This window comes from Dermochelys coriacea, chromosome 16, assembly GCF_009764565.3.
Source record: "Dermochelys coriacea isolate rDerCor1 chromosome 16, rDerCor1.pri.v4, whole genome shotgun sequence".
NCBI lineage: Eukaryota > Metazoa > Chordata > Testudines > Dermochelyidae > Dermochelys > Dermochelys coriacea.
In genome coordinates, this window is record NC_050083.1 from 16,340,262 (window position 1) to 16,361,974 (window position 21,713).

Here is a 21,713-nt window from a genome sequence, read left to right on the forward strand (position 1 = left end):
ATAAAAAGGTGGATTTTCACCCTGAAGAAATTCTAAAGAAAGAAAAACCACATGCTTCAAAGGCTCAGCATCTTTGCAAAACCGTTTGTATCTATGGTTAAATGTAGGATAAGGTCATCTCCACTCCCAATTTATACAAAGCAGGACAATCCACAGAGCCTTAGATTTACAATAATTCAATCACAAGAATTCTCTCTCTGAAACCAATAATCAAGGCAACACTTTTATAGAGCCAATTCCTGAAGTCCTTACAAAAGTAAAACTCCCAGAAAATACTAAATTGTTAAATATTCTAAGGGCACTGTGTGCATAGCTTAAGCAACGTAACTGGCATTGTATTTGTTTGTGCAGAATAAAGTATGTTTAGAAGGACTGAAAAATCATAAGCCATTTTGCTAGGGCTGGTTGGTCCCAGAATAGGTTTCCATACAGGCCTTAAGTAAAGGGCTTGCTCTGTCATTACCATAAATTACACTAGAATATTAGCACTGATACAGCATCTTTCATTAAAAAAATAGAAAGCAGGCCTTTCAGAAGGGCTGCCACTTGCCATTCCTTCTAGGTAATCAGATAGCTGTTAATTAATAAACCTGTCAGGTGAATCGTCCTGCTCCGGTCATCATTATCCATTCTGTAACAGAATCCTGCTATCATCACCACTATCTGCCCCATAGCTTCCAGCTCAATTACCTTAATGCTATGCAAATGAGAGGCTCTCTTCATCATTAGCTTATAGCCCACGAATGTTAATAACATAATTGGGCCTTCAACAGGGTAATTAGACACGATTTCTTCCATTAGTCTTACAAGGCTAATTATTGTTGATAGGAGAGAGGGGACAAGTCCCAGTGCTGCAGGCAAAGAGGGGCATCTGGTTAAAGCAAATATAGACAAAACATCAACAAGGTTAAACAACAGTTGAAATCTATAGCAGGGTCAAGTAGGGGAGGGGGAAAGGAAGATATCACTATGAGAAACATAGGAACTGCTGCAGAAATTGTCCATAAGGCAGTAATTTAAAATATCATTCTCCTTAAAGACAGAGCTCTCATATGCCTAAGACTACAATAACATGATGTTTAACCAACATGAGGTACTCCTAGAAGAGAGGGGTTGAAAGCTGGACCTTTTAACACCACATGTTTGTAATGCAAATGTATGGAAATAGAGTGCACCAAAGAGAGCTTGAAAACTGATTTGGTCCTAAATTTCTCATGTCAAGATGTTTAGGGGCCCAATTCTGGAAGCCTAACTCAGGCAAGTTCCTTTGACTTTTATGGGACTGTTCACCTGAGTAACTGCTACTCAACAATAGGAAGTATTGCAGACTCAGAGTACAAGATACCATGTCTAAGAGAATAAAATGCTCTTTAAAAGCCAGTGAGCAGGATGCATTCCAGAAATTTATTTACAATTTCTTTTTTTTAAATAAATAAAACTCAATACCACATGCAGGAATTCAAACCATCATGCTCTTTGATGTCACTATAATTGGGCTTCTAGTAATGTTCTCAAACTGAAGTTAAAAGAACTGGACAGTGTGTTTTCAAGCTGTATTTACATTTGTGACGAAGCTATAAAAACTAATGACTAAATTCTGCCCCAGTTATGTCTATGCAGCCCTGGTTACAGAGGTTACACAGGTGTAACTGGAGAAATAATTCTGTCCTAAAGTTGTATTTTTTGGAAGGGGAAAGAGCATTAAAAAAAAATCTCTAAAAGCTTTCAAACACCTGCATCTTTTATTTGAGCTCATAAATTCTTAAGTGTAATGCAGGCTTCAACATTTCAGTAAGAAAGATAGATAATTGAAGTAAAATCTGAAGACTCCTAAAGTATGATATGCATGAGGGAAAATACAGTTTTTTTAAGTTCATCTCTGTTTTGTTGAACCTTTGGGGCTGAATTCTTGTCTACTGCAACTCCACTGACTTCACTGCAGTTACCCTAGGGAGGAAGTTGGTCCTTTGTCCTTAGCCTGGAAATTAGTTTGTTAACTGTTTGGTCTTATATTTACTAAAACTGGTGAGATTTATTCATCAATACTTAAATCAAGTGTCAAGTATTTTGTGGTCTGTTCTCTGCTAAACATTAACCTGAGCATAAACATAAGCCTTGTACTGTGAGATGTCTCAGACACATTAATTTAGTACATATCAGTGGGACAAGGTTTATAAAGTAATATCTTTTATTGGACCAACTTTTGTTGGTGGAAAGTACAAGTTTTCAAACTACACACAAAGTTCTTTTTCAGGTCAGTGTATGTCCAATAAAAGATATTATCTTACATACCTTGTCTGTCTCATATCCTGGGACCAAAAAGACTAAAAGAACACATATTAGTGGGACATTTATCAGAGTTCATATTATAAGAATTAGAATCTAAAGGGAATTTAATTATCTCTGTTTTGCTGATCTGTGCAATGTGTAACACTGCTTTTAGGAAGCCCATAAGCTTCTCAGAAACAAATAGTTTTAGAAAAAAATTGGCATCATAGTAGGTCTATATGGAAAAGAAGCAAACCTAGTTCAAAATTCATCCTATGCCACACTAAGAGAGAAAAACAGCATTAATAGAGAACTTGTAAATATAATGCATTTAAGAGTAGAAAATATGAGACTTACATACCACAATCTTGCACCTGGCATCACCTATGCAAAGTGTGTGTGCAATGGTACCAAATTAGAATGGTGGCAGTTTACATGTGTAAATGACCGCATGAGATGCAAAGTAGTAGAGAGTCAGGCCCAATGAGGCTGGAAGAAGAGGAAAATGCTCTAACAATATCTTCCCCACAATAATGGCTGTAATGATATTACATTTCTGACCTCAGTCTTAAATTATCCTGCACTTACCTGCTAGAAAATACTGAGCAAATATCTTGTTGCTAGGCAAACATCAGTAAATCCATTGGTGTTTTAATGTAGATTAGATTTGTTAATCCTCATGGTAATAACAAACTAGTCTGCATTCAACATGCAGCATAACTTGACAGTTCTAACCACCCTATCTGGATTGCACTGCTGCAAAAGGATGCATTCATCTTTTCAAATTTTCAGCTCTAAACAGATGATTTTAGGATCTTAAGTAAAAGCAGCATATTCCCTGCTCCGTCTGTGGATTTCACTATGGCCCAGATTCTGTCAGAACTACTCACTTTGAGTAGTGCCTTCCTCTAGGAGTAGTCCCATTGATTCCAAAGGAGTATTTGAGGAGTAAGGTTCTACTCAAGATGAGTATAGTTGGCAGAATCTGACCCTATGTTTTTATTCCCAAAGTTCTAGGAGCTAGCAGCCATGAGGTTCAAAGGTAATGTACATTTCTGATGTAGTTGCTTCAAAAGTAATTGTGAATTACAATTACTGTGCCCTCAAAGGCAGACAGCAAACGTAGTAACAGACTCTCATAAACTAAGTTTTAACCCACCCAGAAGCAAGGATGACCTTTCCACATTTACTCAGAATAATATTCACCAGACTTTTTCTAGCACAAACATTGGAAATAAAAGATAAAATGTCAACAGTCCAATATGCTGAAACTAATGGGATAGCCTTCCTTTTCCCACTACTGTTCTCAGATACTATGGGCTCCATCCCCCTGTTCTTACAGAGACAAAACTCCCATCGACTTAGTCAATGAGCATTTGATCTCTTGCAGGATCAGTCCCCAGAGGATTAGAATGCTACATCATAATACATTTGATGTTTCCCCAACCCAATTATTATTTGCCAAAAGTTTTTCTGGTCCCAGTCAATTCCTGCCTTCAGTTGCTTCCTTATGAAAGCTTCCTAAAACATCTACAATCAGACTAGCAAATATTTTTGTGAACTCTAGAGGAATGAGGAAATTAAGATGAAATGGCCAGATCTATCACAGTAGAAGACTTCAGTATATCTTATGTTACTTGGTCAGTTCTATCAATGCTACATTTTAGGAAATGGAGTGATGCTAAATGACAACATTGGACATACGACAAACTTTACTGAGACTGGCTACTTAAAAGTAGCAAGTAAGCTCAGCTCAAATTTGCAGCCTGGACTTACAGTTTCAACATGACAATGCCTAAAATAACGTCTTGGGATACTGGCATCTTATTGGATTCTGAGTCAAAAAGTCACTGAGACTAGAATTAATGTGGAGCAAACTGGGAGACTTTGGTGAACCAAGTTCTGTGGGGTTAGTAAGGAGCTATTAGGAGTATGCTTGCTGGCTCTGTCTGTCCTGATTTTCTGGTGACCTAAGCAAGGAGAGTTATGGGATGAAAAGTACAAATCAGATGATTAGACTAGTTGAATAAGAATACATTGCTTTTCCGTTACCATCAAAGGGAGCCTGTATCAGATGAGTTTCCAAAAACAGCATCTGCCTCCCATGACCAAAGCCCTCTAGCCACACTGGAAGAGAGCAGAGAACAGAGGCAAATCTCGTGATAACATGTGCAGCATCCTCCATAAATGAAAGGGTGTTATGAAGATTTAGGGACTCTCTGCTGATTTTGTTATGCTAGGTTCTAGATTCTCAACACATGTTAATGGCTTTACCCAAGGATAGAGAGGCCTTGAAGGGGAAAGCACAGGTGTGACATTGTGGGTTAGGTCTAGAGGCTCCCTGCTGGATGCTTCTCAGCCCTGCCTCACCCCGGCCCAGAAAAGAGCAGAGGAAAAGTCCTCTAGGTAGCCTAGAATGGCTGTAGGAGAGACCAATCAGGGGCCAGATGGACCATTTAAAAGGAACCAGGCAGCAGAGACAGAGCAGTCAGTTGGTGCCTGGAGCTCAGCAATGGAGGACTGGGTGGCTGGCTGGCTAGAAGAGCAGCAGGACCATGGACAGGTCAGTGGAGGCTGGCTGAGCCCAAGGGACTGAGCCCAGAACCTAGCCAGACCAGGTAAGGGTATCATGATGGGCCCTGCTGGTCTGGTTGAAGACTTGAGCCCAGGCAAGGGCTGCTGAAAGGACACCAACCGAGTGTACCAAGATGGGCCCCTGTTGGGCTGTTGAAGAAAGCAGTGCCTCCAAGGAGGAAGTCTTTGCACTACAGCCCCATATCAGGGCCATGAACAAGAACTAGAGACTGCATACCCTGGAAGGGGGGACAGTGTGAGAGATTCGGCCAGAGGGCTGAGTCACTGAAGACCCCCAAGAAAACTGTTGGCCTGGGGGAAGGAGCGCTTGCAAGAGGGGGGTGCCACCCCATTCAAAACTGAGTGATTGCAGGCACATACCAGCCAGAGAGCAGGCACCTGCAAGAGGTGGGTGCCAGCCCCATTACAACAGGTCATACAGTAGCTGCACCAAGAGCTGCAGAAAAGGCATCAATCTCTTTTGAGGGAATGCTCAGATTTTTTTTTATCCTTTGGTTCCCTCTGGGGAGAATCAAGTAATTTACTGTCTGTCTCCTCAATCTCCAGCATTTTAGCAATCTTCAAAATCAGCTTGTCCAAGTCACTTGAGTCAAAGAGTCTCACAGCCTCTAGAGAAACTAAAGAGGAGGAGGAAACTTTACCTTCCTATGAGGATGAAGGCATTAAATTTCTGACTGGTTTCCTACCCTTGCTGCCTTTCTCTGTCTTTGTCTGTTGTTTTTTTCTTAGGAGGAAACGCTGTGGAGGACAGGAAACAATTCAAAATGTTCTCTGGTGAAGAAGGATGATCCTTGGTGATGGATGGGGCAAGAGGAAGGAAGGAAAGGTCAAAAGCAAGGTGGGGTTTTTCAGGTTTAGAGGTACAGAGAAGGCATCATCATCTCATTTAAGTACATGTTGTATTAAAGATCCCTTGGACCGAGCATTCTCTCTCTCCTTGGTGCTTGGCTGGCTGGCGCTTTCTCACATGCTGAGGGTCTAGCAGATTGCCATATGGAGGTTCAGGAAGGAATTTTCCCCCAGGTAAGATTGGCAGTGACTTGGTAGGGTTTTCACCTTCCTCTACAGCATGAGATTCAGGTCACTTGCCAGGATTATCTGGGTATATCTCATTTAATATTTCCCTGCTATTGCAGGGGCCTCAGACATTGGTGTAACTAGGTCCCTCCTATGCTCTTCCTGTGACACAAAATAACAGTCTCTTGGGGGCTGCAATACCTTAGTCTAATGTGCAGGTGCTGGGTGGTACTGGTGGACTGTGATACACAGCAAGTCAGATGAGATAATATGGTGGTGCTTTCAGGCCTTAAATTCCATGACTTTATGACAGTGTTCCTCATTGCTACTGGGAGTGTGAAGCATCACTCTTGCCACACTTGTTGTCTCCCGCTAAGGTGCCCAAGTCTCCAGGTGAAATGAGGGGTGGAAAAAAAGATTACCCTCTGCCATCCAGGCCACAGAAATTCACATCTCTCTGGGCAAGGAGCGACTTCTGCCAGTTAAGGGGTTTGGGTGCTGTTCTCTGCATTAAATACAGGTAGAGCCCTACCAAATTCACGGTTATGAAAAACACGTCACGGATCATGAAATCTGGTCTCCACCCTGAAATCTGGTCTTCTGTGTATTTTTACCTTATACTGTACAGATTTCACAGGGAAGACCAGCATTTCTCAAACTGGGGGGTCCCAACCCAAAAGAGGGTTGCTGGGGGGGGGTTGCAAGGTTATTATAGGGGAGTCATGGTATTGCCACCCTTATTTCTGCACTGCCTTCAGACTTGGATGGCTGGAAAGCAGCAGCTGCTGGCCAGGCATCCAGTTCTGAAGGCAGCAGTACCAGCAGCAGTGCAGAAGTAAGGGTGGCAATGGGCGGCCAGAGTGGTGGCTGCTGGCCAAGGGCCCAGCTCTGAAGGCACCAGCACAGAAGTAAGGGTAGCAATACCATACCATACCATCCTTACTTCTGCGCTGCTGCTGATTGCAGCGCTGCCTTCAGAGCTGGACTCCCAGCCAGCAGCTGCCACTCTCCAGCCACCCAGCTCTGAAAGCAGCACCGCTGCCAGGAGCAGCACAGAAGTACGGGTGGTAAGATCATGACCCCCCTACAATAACCTTACGACGCCCCCACTATTCCCTTTTGGGTCAGGACGCCTATAGTTACAACACCATGAAATTTCAGATTTAAATATCTGAAATCATGAAATTTATTATTTTTAAAATCCTATGACTGTGAAATTGACCACAACTGCCCATGAATTTGGTAGGGCCCTAAATATAGGGGATTAGTTGGTGCCAAAAAATATCCAACTGAGCTGCCTCTGTGAATGCAAGTGGTCTGTTTATCGAAAGAAATTCTTGAATGTGACAGCAATGTATAGAGTTATATATAAATATGTTACATATATAACAGGCTGGCAGTGTTTGCTTGAAATATCACATGCAGTTAGCAGCTGTTGATCTTGCTGAAAAAGAATTACGTGGGGTCTGCTGACTCAGTGAGAAAGATGCCTCAATCTTTAACACAGATATAAAGGAGAAGGAAGCAGATTTCTAGGAGAAGAGGACCTAGTGTGTGGGCTGAGTAGTGCTGAGTGCGAAACCCAGGAAGCAGCCAAACTTGGGGAAAAGGCTTATGCTGATCTTTATCATTCTTATTGTTGTTTTCTTTACTGATAAAACCAAAGTCAAGTAAAGTGATACGTTTGGACTTTGTATACTATGTTGCCTGTGATTATAAACGTAGTTTGGGGAAGGTGCCTGCTTACAATCCCTCTCTCTGTATTCCTGATGTTGGTGAAGATTATTATATTGGTTTAAATGTCTTCATCACCAAACTTTTTATTTTTTTTCTCTGTGTTTTTCTTGTGAAAATGAGGAGCAAATCAGAAGAGAAGTTATAACATTTACCTCTCCGTCATTCATCACAGATTTTTGTATATCATCAGTTAAAATGCATGCCTATTGTAAATACATATAATCCAGCATTTAAATTTGACCCAAGTTTTAAATGCCCTTGTAACACTTTTCATGCCAGAATAATTCAGTCATCATATGGATTCTCGATACAACTAATTTTGGGACTTACCTTTTTCCTCATTAACAAAGCAAGATATTAAGTCATTTACCTTCTTTTCCATATCTATGTCAATTACAGAGAATAGCAAGGAAATGTTGAAAAAAAAAGAATTTGAAGTTCTGATCTTTAACAAAAATATTTCTTCTGATAAAGAAAAGGCATCTGTGGAAATACATATTCAGTGATAAGTATTCTAGTCCATGTCTGGTAAACTCTCAGATAATGGCAGCATGGTAGGGTCACAGGGATTCTATTAGCTCAATTAACGAGGAGTAAGATAAGGCTAACACCTAGTTCTTCAAACGGCTAAAAAATAAAGCTGGTAGTAATGGAGTTATTAACCTTCGCCAGCCATTGAATTTTGCTGCTGATTCAAACTCCATTTCCTAGTTCAGGCCTCCATTAATAGGCTGTTTATTATCCCTAATCCACATTGGGATCAGCTGCAGAAATATGAAAGCTCCATGTAAAGACCAAATGATAAAAAAAAATCCATTTTTTGCATTCTAATTTTTTCCTTTTGTTCTTAATATATTCCCAGATTCTGTTTTAGGAAATAAAAACAACATTATCCTTGTTCTAAGTTATTGGCATACAGGCTATTATTAATCAGATGAAAAAGAAATTTAAATATATTAGATAGATTCATAGATAGTAAGGTCAGAAGGGACCATTCTGATCATCTAGTCTGACCTCTTGCGCAACGCAGACCACAGAATCTCACCCACCCACTCCTGCAAAAAACCTCACCTATGTCTGAGCTATTGAAGTCCTCAAATCGTGGTTTAAAACTTCAAGGAGCAGAGAATCCTCCATCAAGTGACCCGTGCCCCAGGCTACAGAGGAAGGTGAAAAACCTCCAGGGCCTCTTCCAATCTGCCCTGGAGGAAAATTCCTTCCCGACCCCAAATATGGCGATCAGCTAAACCCTGAGCATATGGGCAAGATTCACCAGCCAGATACTACAGAAAATTCTTTCCTGGGTAATTCAGATCCCACCCATCTAATATCCCATCACAGGCCATTAGGCCTATTTACCATGAATATTTAAAGATCAATTAATTACCATAATCACATTATCCCATCATACCATCTCCTCCATAAACTTATCGAGTTTAATCTTAAAGCCAGATAGATCTTTTGCCCTCACTGCTTCCCTTGGAAGGCTATTCCAAAACTTCTCTCCTCTGATGGTTAGAAACCTTCATCTAATTTCAAGTCTAAACTTCCTGGTGGCCAGTTTATATCCATTTGTTCTTGTGTCCATAATTGGAGATACAGCCACATCCTTTTGAAGTCCGATTAAGAAGCAATATGATCTCCAAAATATACTCTCTAGAGTCATCTTTAAAGTATTTTCTGCATTGGTAAAGAAACTTTGGGATCTGACAACTGGAAATTTGGTGAAGTATACCATAAACCTCTATTCATTTTAGAATTAGCTCCTCCTCCTAACTCACCCACTTCATGTGTCTATTTTGTCCACCTGTTGTGTTCTATCTGACATCTGCATTGTGTGCTTTCTGGGGCAGGGACTGGGACTGTCAGCTTTGTTACTTGTGTAGTACAATGGGGCTCTGATCTTCAATTCAGATAAATATAACAACAATATAAATCTCTCTCTCTGTGTATGCGCAGTGTTCCCAGCCATTTGATAGCATCATCATCAGCCAGGTAAAAAGCCAGGAGCCTGCTGTTGAAGTCAGCTGGCACCCATCAAGGATATGCAACATAGTCTTAAATTGACCAGATCTACATCACGGGTCATTAAAAAAAACCCATTTGAAGAGATTGGCCACAAAATTTCCCTGTCCTGTTTGAAACTGAAACTGATTCAGAGATAACCACAGGTGCCTTGACAGGTCAAAACCTGGTAGGCAGATGGTTGGGTTGGTGACAAGATAGTGATTAATGACTGTTGTTGCAGAGCACTTGTTATGCCAAGCAGATTCCACCGTCATATCCTGTGGTGGCATAAGTGACCATAAAGGTCATTTATCAGCTATCAGTGTAGCAGAACATTATGGTATTGATGGCTTTGACATCATTTCACATTTCTCAGATGTTAAACATGGCCACGCAACATACGTGCTTTCCAACGTATCTGATGCTATTCCATGCTCTTCCTCCAATTTTTATCATGTAATCCAGGCAGCTTTTGGATTACGAACATATATAAGTCATCAACTTTGCACTGGGACCTCACAACACTTGATCATCCAGCAATCTTCATTGGAGATTTCAACAGTCATCACTCTGAGTGGGAGTATGTGGATTTGGATGATGACAGTGAACGGTTCAAGGACTGGGCGATTAACAACAACTTTGTGTTGATTCACGATGCAAAACAACTTGGCATATTTGTCTCAAAAGAGTACTCACCTGATCTTTGTTGGGTTAGTTCACTAGTTGGCCATCCACAACTAGTGAGTCATATAGTAGTTGATAACTTCCCTCACAGCCAACATAGACCGTCACTCATCCATGTTGGGCTCCAGCTACCCATCATTCAATCAAGCATCAGCGGAATTTTTGTAAGGCATTCTGGGAAAAGTTTTCCAATGCTTTGGAACATAGTGTGGTTACCATTCTGTCGCATTGTATCCCAGTTGATGAAGCCTACTGCCACTTTCAAGGAGCCATTTACAAAGCTGCATTTTCAGTCATACCACGGGGCTGTCGATCAATTTACACTCCCTGCCTGAGTGCCAGTTACCAAGCCTTGCTCAAGAAATTTGAATTATCTGGCAAACCAGACATTGCAGACCATCTGACTGAATCTCTGGACACTGCCAGGTGCACTCGGTGGAAGGAATTTCTGGCAAAGCTTGACTTCACTTATTCTAGCCGGAAGTGCTGGAACCTGATTGGCTGGCTGGGTGCTGCCCAATGACCTCCAGGCCAAAATCACCCACTGGTTAAACCCAATGAGGTTGCAAGTCATCTACTGCAGGTTGCAAAGGTTCCTCTGGAAAAGCGATTTATACACAAAGTATATGTCAAATGGGGTCATCTTCAACATCAGAATGTGGGCAGAAGTCAACCAGAAGCATTCACAGTCATTGAGTTAGATAAGGCTCTTAACTCCATCAAACCAGGCACAGCAGCAGTGTATGATAACATCTTGCTGGAATTCCTTAAGCACCTTGGACCAACGGTGTCACAGTGGCTCACTAATTTCTATATATGGGTCATTAATGAAAAGAAGCTACCACACACTTGGTGTCAAGCAAAGATTATTACCATTCTCAAGCCGGGCAAGGACCCCCCACAACATGGTGAGTTACCGCTCAACATCCTTCTGTAAGTGTGTTTTAAGGAGTTTGACCAATTAAACCTCCTACAAATCACTCCGGAGTTGGATGATGTCTTGCAGGTTGAGCAGGCAGGGTTCAGAAAAGGACATAGCACCCGTGATCAAGTCTTGGCCTTGACCACCTTTATCGAAAACAGTTTTCAACAAAATCTAAAGACAGAAGCCATCTTCCCGGATTTGACTGCTGCTTATGACATGGCTTGGCACAGAAGTTTTCTGTGTAAACTCTCTGGAGTTACACCGTGTTGGGTGGTTGAAGTAGCAGAGCTCTTCCTCCAAAACTGGCAGTTCAGAGTAAACATGGGTGACCGTTGCAGTTCCTGGAAGTGTCAGATTAGCAGTCTTCCGCAAGGTTCAGTTCTTTCACCAATACTGTTCAATGTGTATATCAACAACTTGCCAGAAACACTCTCGCGCAAGTTTACCTATGCCAACAACATCTGCAGCTATCAAGCACAGTCCTTCTCAGAAATTGACAAGGTCCTGAATGATGAGATGAAGCTCATGGCAGACTATTGTAGTTGATGGCACCTGCAGCTAACTTTTCCAAGAGGGTTTCTAGCATATTTCATCTGCATAATGTAAGCGCAAGCCACGCGTTAAATATTTTCTTAAACAGCCAACACTTGCAGCACAACCCAAACCCGGGTTACCTCAGCATGACATTGGATAGGTCTTTGCTGTACCGCAACCACTTTAAGAAGACAGCAGCCAAAGTTAGCACTCAGAACAATTTTCTCAGAAAACTGGCTGGCTCAACCTGGATGCTTAGAATATCAGCCCCTGCCCTCTTCTATTCAGCAGCAGAGTACTGTGCTCCTGTCTGGTGTCACTCATCTCACAGGAGCCTGGTCGATGCAGAACTTAAAGCTATGCACAGCATTACTGGGACTTTACATGCAACTGTGTTGCCATGGCTGCCAATACTTAGTAACATAGCAACGCCCCATATTCACCATGAGGGGGCCTCCATCATGCTCCTGGCCAATATCTGTGAGAACAGCAGCTTGCCTCTGTACTCAGACCTCTTCAACCACCTGCCAGTTTGTCTGTTTTCTAGACGCCCTTTATGGACACTTCTATAAATAATAGTAATTAACTCCAGCAACTTGAACTCCTGAGGAACTGTCCCTTGACAAAGGCTACTATGGTCAACACAAAAGGCTGTTTGTGCTTTTGCTGCCTGTGAGTAGACAGTACTGTATAGTTAAATAATTTTTTTACAAGAATATGTGGGTCTCTGATAACTTTTTAAAACAAACATGTCTGAAAGATGATAACCAACTCTTGTGCACTAATGTTGCTGATCTATTAGGACAGGTTTGTTTACTCCTTGTACACGCCTTATGATTACAGCATTTTAAAGATGTGAATCCAATACTGTGCTTTTAGGTTAAGTTTTTGATGGTCTTCTTCAGGTTCCCTAGAAGATCCAGATTATCTCTTGAATGCTCTGGATATGACAGACAGGACAACCTGATTGAGCTTTCTTCCTTCCCAAGATACCAAATCATATAACTAGGGAGAAGGTAGAGAATGCTAGAGAAAGGGGTTGTATGTTGAATCAAATGATCATGGTGGTGGACGCATTAGAGAGAGAGAGACTGTATCAAGGCACACACATTCTCAGGCTCTTTAACAAACTGCCAACATAAATCAGACCACAGGACCACCAGTGGTAGAAAGACCACTAGAGGGAGGCTGCAGTGGCACAAGGTGGTCACAACTTCCTTTCTCTCAGGGACTTGCAAAGAGCTAGAGCTCACAAAAAGTGAGCAGCCCAGACTAGGGAGCTGGGTATGGCCAGGGAAGCTAGGAGATGCATGATTTAGAGCATCCCTACACCTGGCTTGGCCTGCATGCTTCCTACAGAGCCCATAGCAGAAATGAAATGGAAGCCATGTCTTTAATGAAGGATGCTAACATGCCAATAGGAACTATAGCAGGAGTCATATTTTAGTTATCCGGGCATAAAAATAGTGTGGTGTTTAATACAGAAAATTTGCTTCCTCTTGCTCAAATAAATCAAATGGGTTATGGATTATACTCAAACTTAAATAAATAAAAACAGACAATTTTGGATTGAGTCCACACATGGAAAGATATAGTCTAAAAATGAATTATTAGGAAAGTTATGAATGGTAGAATACAGGGGTTTTGACTTACCAGCTCAGTATTTACAGTATGATCAATAACAATAAGGTAACAAAAAGAGGGGTTGTTTTACCAGTTTTGAGGGGTTGGGAAAGAGGTATTGATAACAGGCATATAAAACAGGCTTATTGGGCCTTGAGCTAAAGGGTCTTATGCTACTTTTTTTTTGAATCCATATACACTGAATCAATATATGATATTCATGACCAAAGCAATTTTTCAGTGCATCTTCAGTGAAATGGGAAGTTCTATTCCTTAGCAAGCACAGAAAAATACAGTCAGTTTATAGACAAATGTGCTCTCATACACTCAGTTGATGTGACTGTGATCATTGTCATTATATTTAGAATTGACTGAGATGAGTTGTGCACCAGTTGGGAGCTGAAGTTAATAACAGTAGATGTATAATAATAATAGCCTACGTTGTTGCTGGTTAACTTTATTTCAGCTGTAAGTTTGGCAAAGAGCTGTAGCTCTGTTTTACTCATTGTGTACTTTTGTAGAAAATCCAAACTTGATATTTTCATTTGGCCTGTAGTTTTCTCTAGATTGTTTGGAGAACAATTTGCCCCCTAAGACCGAGTCCATACTTGTATATGGAGGGTGGAACAGCATATTTTTATAGAGGTTTTACTGTATCTTAGAAAAATCCAGAGTTGTACAATCTACTTTCTATTTTAGCTCTAGTAATAAAAGAACAAGAGCTAGAACTGACATTTGCACCTGCTTTGATAAAGGACTACACTGAACCCTTAACACTAGCAATCCTGAGCATCTGATGCTAACCTGTAACTATATTTGGACTCTCATTTACTGCAGACGCTAAGGGGTTAACAGTCTTCCTTTACTAGGAGGCTGAGAGACCACTAATAGATTCAGCTTCTTATTTGCCCTAAAGGCTGCCACAGTTCAACACGATTAGAATCCTGTCCACTTAAGCTATAACTGCATCATAAGGAGGAATGCAGAAGGCAACACATGTGTTCTCAGAGTACAGAAAGACTGGTGCTACAGGAGGACATTTCTGTCTGATAGAATATAGGTATCCCTACACCAGTCTGCAGGCTAGTTTTGCTCTATGGCAAATACTAATTTAAAAAAAAAAATCTAATACCTTAGATTGGCAATGTGAAAATGAATTATTTTCCTCCTTGTTCTAGGGCAGTTCTTTGGATGCAGTGGCTGATGCTGTATGCCCTTTTTTTATTATTACATTTTAACAAACTTTATAGCCCATTTTGTTTGTTTTCAAATAACTTTATTTTCTTTCTTTTTTTCCATCAATTACTAGGTTTGTTTCTCTTTCCATAAGACGGAGGAGTCAGGAGACTGATCCCGCTCAATGGTGTATAATTTAGTATTATGTGCACTAGGTTTATGAGGTGGGAGTCTGATAAAACATAGTATTTGAACACTAACCATTTATTAGCTCTAAGGAACAGATTTATGACTTGACAACCAGACAATAACTCTGTTTTCTGATCAGCCAAAGAGGTCTACTTTGAGTTCAAAATACAGAGTAACGTACCCTTTCACAAATAATTTTGTTTACTGATGTGACTAGATTTTAATAATAAACTTGATATATATGTAAATTTATTTTAATTTAATTTCATCTACAGAGCCCTCCTAAAATGAGACTTTGTAGGTTGTTTTGTGTCTGATTTATAGATTTCTGCATTCTATTCCCAGATTGATTTCAAGGCTATAATTCTATCAGGATTTTCTACTGATGTCAAAAACACCACCACCACAGATAGTGTTTTATAACTAGCATCACAAGAGAAACTAAATTACAGCCCTTCTATTCCGTGTTGCTATATGTCCTTTGTTTATAATCTCTCTCCTTTCTTTCTGTATATACCTGGTACTTCAGTTTCATGGAAAAAAATCAACTCCAGAATCAATCAGGTTAGCATGATATCTGTTTTCGTCCCTTACTTCAACCCCTGTGTAAAACAGTAAAGGGCCAAAGTCTGTACTGAAATACATACATACAGCTTCTATTAAAGCCGATGGGAATTGAGTGCACGGATCAGAGTGGAATTTTCACATCGAAGCCTTTATACACCAGCTACTGTTATGTGCATTATTAGGCCCTGATTCTGCAAACATGCACAGTGAATTCAATGGGAATATTCACATGCATACACCTATTTATGAGTAGGGCTCTGTGTCTGTCACAGAGATTGTGGAAGTCATGGACTCCGTGACTTTCCGCTACCTCCGTGACTTCTGCAGCAGCCAGTGTGGCTGACTCCAGGGCCGCCCAAACAGCTGGCCCAGGTGGCTCCGGGGACAGCCCCAGCAGCCGCTGTTGGAATGGCTCCGCAGCCAGGTGCTGCTGGAGTGGCCCCGAGGCAGCATTCTGGGGGATGGCCAGAGCAGCGGCATGGGACAGCCCCGGGGCAGCTGGTCCTGGGGACCACACAAGCAGTGGCCTGTGCAGTTGGACCCCGGGGTCCATCTGAGTAACAGTCTTGGGGGCGACGGGAGCACTGGCGGGTGGGTGGCCCCAGGGTCAGCCGGAGCAGCCGCTGCTCGTTGGCCCCCAGCAGTTGGTGACGCTGGCCACCAGCCCCTGCCCCAGAGCAGGGATCCCCCTCCCCCAGCCCCCAAGAGCAGTAACACCATGCCCCACCCGCCAGCTAAGATTTAGTCAGGGGTATATAGTACAAGCCATGGACAGGTCACGGCCCGTGAATTTTTGTTTATTGCCCATGACCTGTCCATGACTTTTACTAAAAATACTCATGACTAAATTGTAGCCTTACTTATGGTCATGTATACAGACTCAGTCCCTTAATTTTTTTTGTTTATGAATGCACCTTCCAGGAAATGCTATTATTTAACCTAATCTGACACAGGTTTAAGCATCTTCTCCTCTTTATCTCAAGTCATCAGGAAACTGGTTTCTCTTTTAAAAATATTTGTTTTCAATAGTTTTTCTATACCAAAGACTTTATATGAAAACAACACACTCCCTTCTCTTTCCTTGCCACATCCGCAATACCTCCTCTCCCAACTCAATCCTACCCTTTCACCCCCTTCCACTGTAGCCTTGGATAGCAGCCACATGGAAAAACAGCTGGGGGAAGGAGAGATTTTGCCAGTTTAGTGTTGTGTTAAACATTTTTGCATGTGAATTTCCTTTTTCAAGGTTAGCTCTGGAAGTCTAGGAGCTAAGAATTTCTAACATGTGCTTTTGTGATGGCCACCATCTTGGTCAACACCCAAGTACTGGAACCAGGGACCTCGTGAGGTGAAAGCAGGAATCTTAACAACTTGAGCTAAACAGCCAGGAACTCTAGCTGAGAGCTATAACAGACTCCCACCCTCTCTCCTACCCCAGAGAGTGTGCCATAGATTATTTTCTCAAAAGGTTATTACAGTTCTTTTATGATATTTGAGTAGTTTCTGCCCCAAGAACTCATGTCCCTTATGCTACATTCCTGAACATTCTTTTAATAAGCTAAAATCAAATACAAACATCACATTGTCTTTCATTATTCCACATAAAACAAAAAGACACTGATCTCATAGTGAGGTCCCAGCCATACCAATATAATTCTAGGAGATCACACATACACAGATGTAAGCAGCTGTAATTTACACCCAGCTCTAACAAAATATATGCACTGCATATAGTCCAAATTTTACCCCTTCTTGGGGTCTGGCTTTAATGATAAACCACCACAAAACAAATCTCAACCTCAACTTGCTCCCCAAGTTTGGCTGTCCCTAAGTTTTCCCTGCAGGACATCTCTGTTCTAGCCTCTCTCTCTCTCTAACAGAGAAGCTCTAAACCCTTTTTATATCTCTGGCTAGAGTTAACAACATTCATCTGTCACTATGACTCCACAGTATTTATCCTGCATCTTTATGCGGGGTTCAAGCACCTGTCATTGGGATGATTCAAAAGGGGAGTCCTCATTCCTGTACAAGGTCCTGGAGTCTGCTAGTCTGTTATAACTAGCATAAACAGCCAGACTCTGTGGTTTAAAGTTCTCAGAGTAATAATGATGCACCTAGTTCTAAGTATAAGTCTTCTCTAAACTTGCAGGATGGGATTTTCATTGACCTAACTCTGCTCCCACTGAAATCAATGGTAAAACTGCTATTGACTTCAGTGGGACCTGAGTGAGGCCAACACTGAGTTCTTTTGAAAATCCCTCCCTTGGACTCCTGGCTCAATCAAAAAAAGTGGATAAAAAAAAAAAAGGAGTGTTTACCCATACAAAAACTGACTCTTCAATGAGACAAGAAAAAATGGATAAAAGGAATCAAATGCTTCTACGAGAATAAGACCTTTTTAATCTCTCAGATTTGAAAAGTAGGTAAGAAAAACAAACAAACAAGAATAATACATATTGTTATTAAAAACATTTTTTAAAGTCTTACCTGTTTGGAATAATTCCTGCTTTTACCATCTGTTCTGCCTGATCTAAATCTCTTGGGAAACCATGTAGCACCCAACCATCAGTCATGCAGTCTAATCGGTTGAGACGATCTGTCAGTAACTTCAAAATGATGTTGTCTGGGACTGGAAAGGATGTGAAAAAACAAACAAACAAACAAAAACCACTGCTTATTTTGTTTGTCAAATCTCAGCACTAAGCAGACAGCAGAATGCTTCTTGTTAGCTATGAAGTGAACTTGGATACAAAAAAGTTATTAATGTTTGAAAGCTGTAAGCTTTTTGAGTAGGGACTATCATTTACTGTGTATGTACAGTGCCACAATGGGGCTTCAAACTTGTTGAAGCCTTTAGGACAATCACAATATAAATAATAAATACTACCTACATAAGCATACAGAGTAATTTTTCTCATAAACAGTTATCTATGTATATCTAGATTATCCATATTTTAACTCTCTACTGTGTGACATAACTACATAAGACCTACATAGGCAATGATGTAAATTGGATTAAATACCTACTTTGTAAAAAACAAACAACAAAAAACGGTATTTGAACACATTTAACATAGCAGTTCATAGTGGCTCCTCTCCAGCAGTGCCTTGTGTATATTCTGGCCTTAAGCTTTCCTGTAAAAATAATTATTATTTTCTAGTCTTTGACCGAGAGATAAATTTCCAAATGTGAAACAATTGTAAACTGTTGCAGTATTGGCTTCCTCAGCTTGCAGACAGAGTTCTAGCTCCTCTGTTGCTGTTTCTGTTTACAAGGCTCTGATCTGTTTCAAAACTGCTATTTAGAACCAAGTAAACCTTTGTTTTAATTTTATAGGATAGAGGAGAATGGAGGGATGGCTCAGTTTTCACTATAGCCTTCATAATCTAAACTACTTCAATCAAGATACTCCATAATCATTGTTTATTCCTACTGATTTATTGAAGAATTAAATTAGTGGACTGAACAAGGACTATTGCCAAACTTCCAAGGGCTGATCTGATGTACTAGGTTTAGAAGCAAATACTCAACTAGCCCCATGAAAGTGGTTAGGGAGCATGATCAGAAAGACCTACTAGGAGTCATTACAAACATCTAAAACAATTTTTAAAAAGCAGAGACAGTGCCTCCTCTTGTATTTGCACAGTATCTAGTACATTAGGGGTCCTATCAGAAACAAAGAAGAATAATGGATTGCCACATAAATCCATAATAAGGAATGTCGACATTTTATTATTCACTCTGCCATAGAATTTGAATACAACCGTACAATGGAAAGTTTTCATACCAGAGTATGTGTTTCAGATCTGTTATGCTGGGACTCACCTTTGCAGCAAATAGACAGGTGCACACATGTATTTTAGTTGGGTATGTTACCATTGACATGATACTATCACAAGTGCTGGGTATTGCAGACACAATGAATAGTCCATGTTTCTAGCAATTTTTAAAGAATCTCCATTGCATCCCCCACTTTCTATTCCCGAAACTTCATCATCATCCACAAGGGAAAAAGCCCTTCAGTCCCAGTTGTTGAGGAGTCTTGTTTCTATTGACTCCTGTAAATCTATGACAGCTGCCACTCCATTTCCAGCACCAGTACATGCTTATTCTCTCGTTTTTCAGAGCCTTTAACCCTCAGCCATGAAATTCACCACTTCTCCTTTTGGAATTGAATCACTGAGTTTACAGAATTGCTCTCAGGCTTCAATGTTCCAGCAAAAATGAAAGAAAACCATAGGGAATTAATTAGAAAACTGATTAGTGTATTAATTGAGGATACCACTTCACACTAACAAGTTAAGGATAATACTCTTCTCTAAAAAGCATCTGCTAAAAGAAAACTGCAGTGGAATATAATCTTTTCCAGTCACCTGATCCCATGTAAAGTGACAAAATCACAAGAGTTACTTCTGTAAAATGCCAGCATGAAGAAAGAAGCAGCCATATTGTCAGACTGATGATGATATATATATAACAAGAGGAAGATCAGAGCTACATCCAGAGACAGAAGGAATAGGAGATCCCCCACTGGTTGGCTATTTTGGGGGGAGGGAATAAAGGTAAATTCTTTATTTTTTCCAGGAGTTTCACAGATTAACACAAAACTGAAAAAGCCCAGGACAAAAATTAAGAAATCAACTAAAGAGAAGCTGTGGAAATTTCCTTCTGTTCCCTTCATCTCTGGTTCGAGGATTGGACTTTCTGTCTTGATATTCATGATGCCTGCAGTAATCATCTTCAAAATGGTTTACACAGATGCCCAATTCATATCAATGGAAATTTTTAAAGATTCCTTAAAATGTTTCACCACTACTTCATAAAGGAATTAAGTGATACTGTATTGACTCTTCACTGGAGCCCCATTACTGATGTAGAATACCCTTTCATGCAGGATTCCAGAGACAGCAGCTGGCAAGAACTCTTGCTGGCTCCAATAAGGTGAAATAGGGAAATAGAGGGAGTAGCATAAGGCCCTGAAGATGACACAGAGGAAGAGGCTGGTACACAGTATCCCCTCCAGCAGATCTCAGAGATCCTCAGATTTAAGGTGCCAAGTCTTTGCTTCTTGCATAGTGGGACGGGAAACCCCCAAGCCCTAAAGCAAAAAAGTCAAAAGAAACTGTGAAGGGAACATTGTGGAATTATTCCTGACCCTGGCTACCTTCCGCAAGTCTTTAGTTTGAGTGAGTGATCAGATTCCAATTCTTAGGTGACGGTTTCTTTTGGCCAGAGTGTAGCAGCTATAAGATAAAAAGGAAAAATTCTACTGTACGATGAACCAACAATCCATCAGTTAATGGTGTGACTCCTGTACAATGTACTAGACATATCTGCAGTGATGAAGAATATCAAGTATATCAGAAACACTGCTAATTTCAATGCCGTGTCACTAGATAACAGCAACACAAATGGATAGCCATGCATCACTTTATATATTCAGTACAGTACATGTATACATAAACACACACCAGTGTATATGTTTACATGTTTTCTTGTGTCTCTAAGTTTGATGGTGAGAAATGAAGCATAAACAAGTCAGGCAGCAGGCTCTACTCCTGATTAGAAAACATAACTATCACTTTTATACAATAGGGGAAGATAGCTTGTAGGCTGTTCAATGGCATTACAAAGTACATCAGCCACCCTTGAACAGAAATAGTCACAGTTAAAGCAGTTGCTTTAAAACTGTAACATCTTTGGCAGACCGGAAAAAAAAAAGGAAAAAGAAATCCATATTATTCTTACTTCCTTGTGATACAAACAGAGTAGTAGATAATGAAGAACTGTGGGGTATGGAATTCCTTTTCACTCATGTGGAACTCCCTGGTGATTGCGAGGGAAATTACTAACCTGTAATTGGAGTGATACACAGTCTCTAGATAACTAGCCTTGGATCCACTGGCCTCAAGCGTATGACCAAGAGTGCTTGCTAGCAAAGTAAAATTTAGAGCTGTTCTGATGAGGCATTCAATTTACATGCTTTAGGGGGATTATGAAGCACATGAGCTTTGAATAATCTTTTTTATTTCCAACCTAAACTTGTGTGAATTTCCAACTCTGTCTCTGAGAGTTGGGTGAATGAAGCTCTAGAGAGGTTTCTTATCTTTACAGAAGCCCAAATATAAAAGACTTTTAGAGATTTCCACTTGTGGAGATTGTTAGCCAAGAAGGATATCCCTATTAAGTATCGTGGAAACATATCTCCATTAGCTAGTGAGATCAAGACAAAGAGATGAAGTTCAGCCACTGGCATAGAGTCCGCAAGGCAGCAGAACCACAATGATGTCTCTACATTGGGACGGGGTAAATAGCTATGGACAAGGAACCAACGGTGCTCCATAATCTGTATACATGGCAGAGCTGGGCTCCAGACCAGCCCCATACAGA

The 21,713-nt window shown here is 40.7% G+C and overlaps 1 protein-coding gene across 6 annotated transcripts in view; it reads right to left on the reverse strand.

The window, feature by feature from the left end:
- The window catches only part of AK8 (adenylate kinase 8), a 115,683-nt gene that overhangs the window by 28,487 nt on the left and 65,483 nt on the right, over positions 1-21,713 (reverse strand). For all 6 annotated transcript variants that reach the window (XR_005289220.2, XM_043498806.1, XM_038374971.2 and 3 more), the window contains one exon: positions 17,810-17,951. Coding sequence is in view for 5 of the 6 variants with exons in the window: in XM_043498806.1 (XP_043354741.1) it covers positions 17,810-17,951 (142 nt within the window). In the remaining variant the exon portion in view is untranslated. The remainder of the gene's footprint in view (positions 1-17,809; positions 17,952-21,713) is intronic.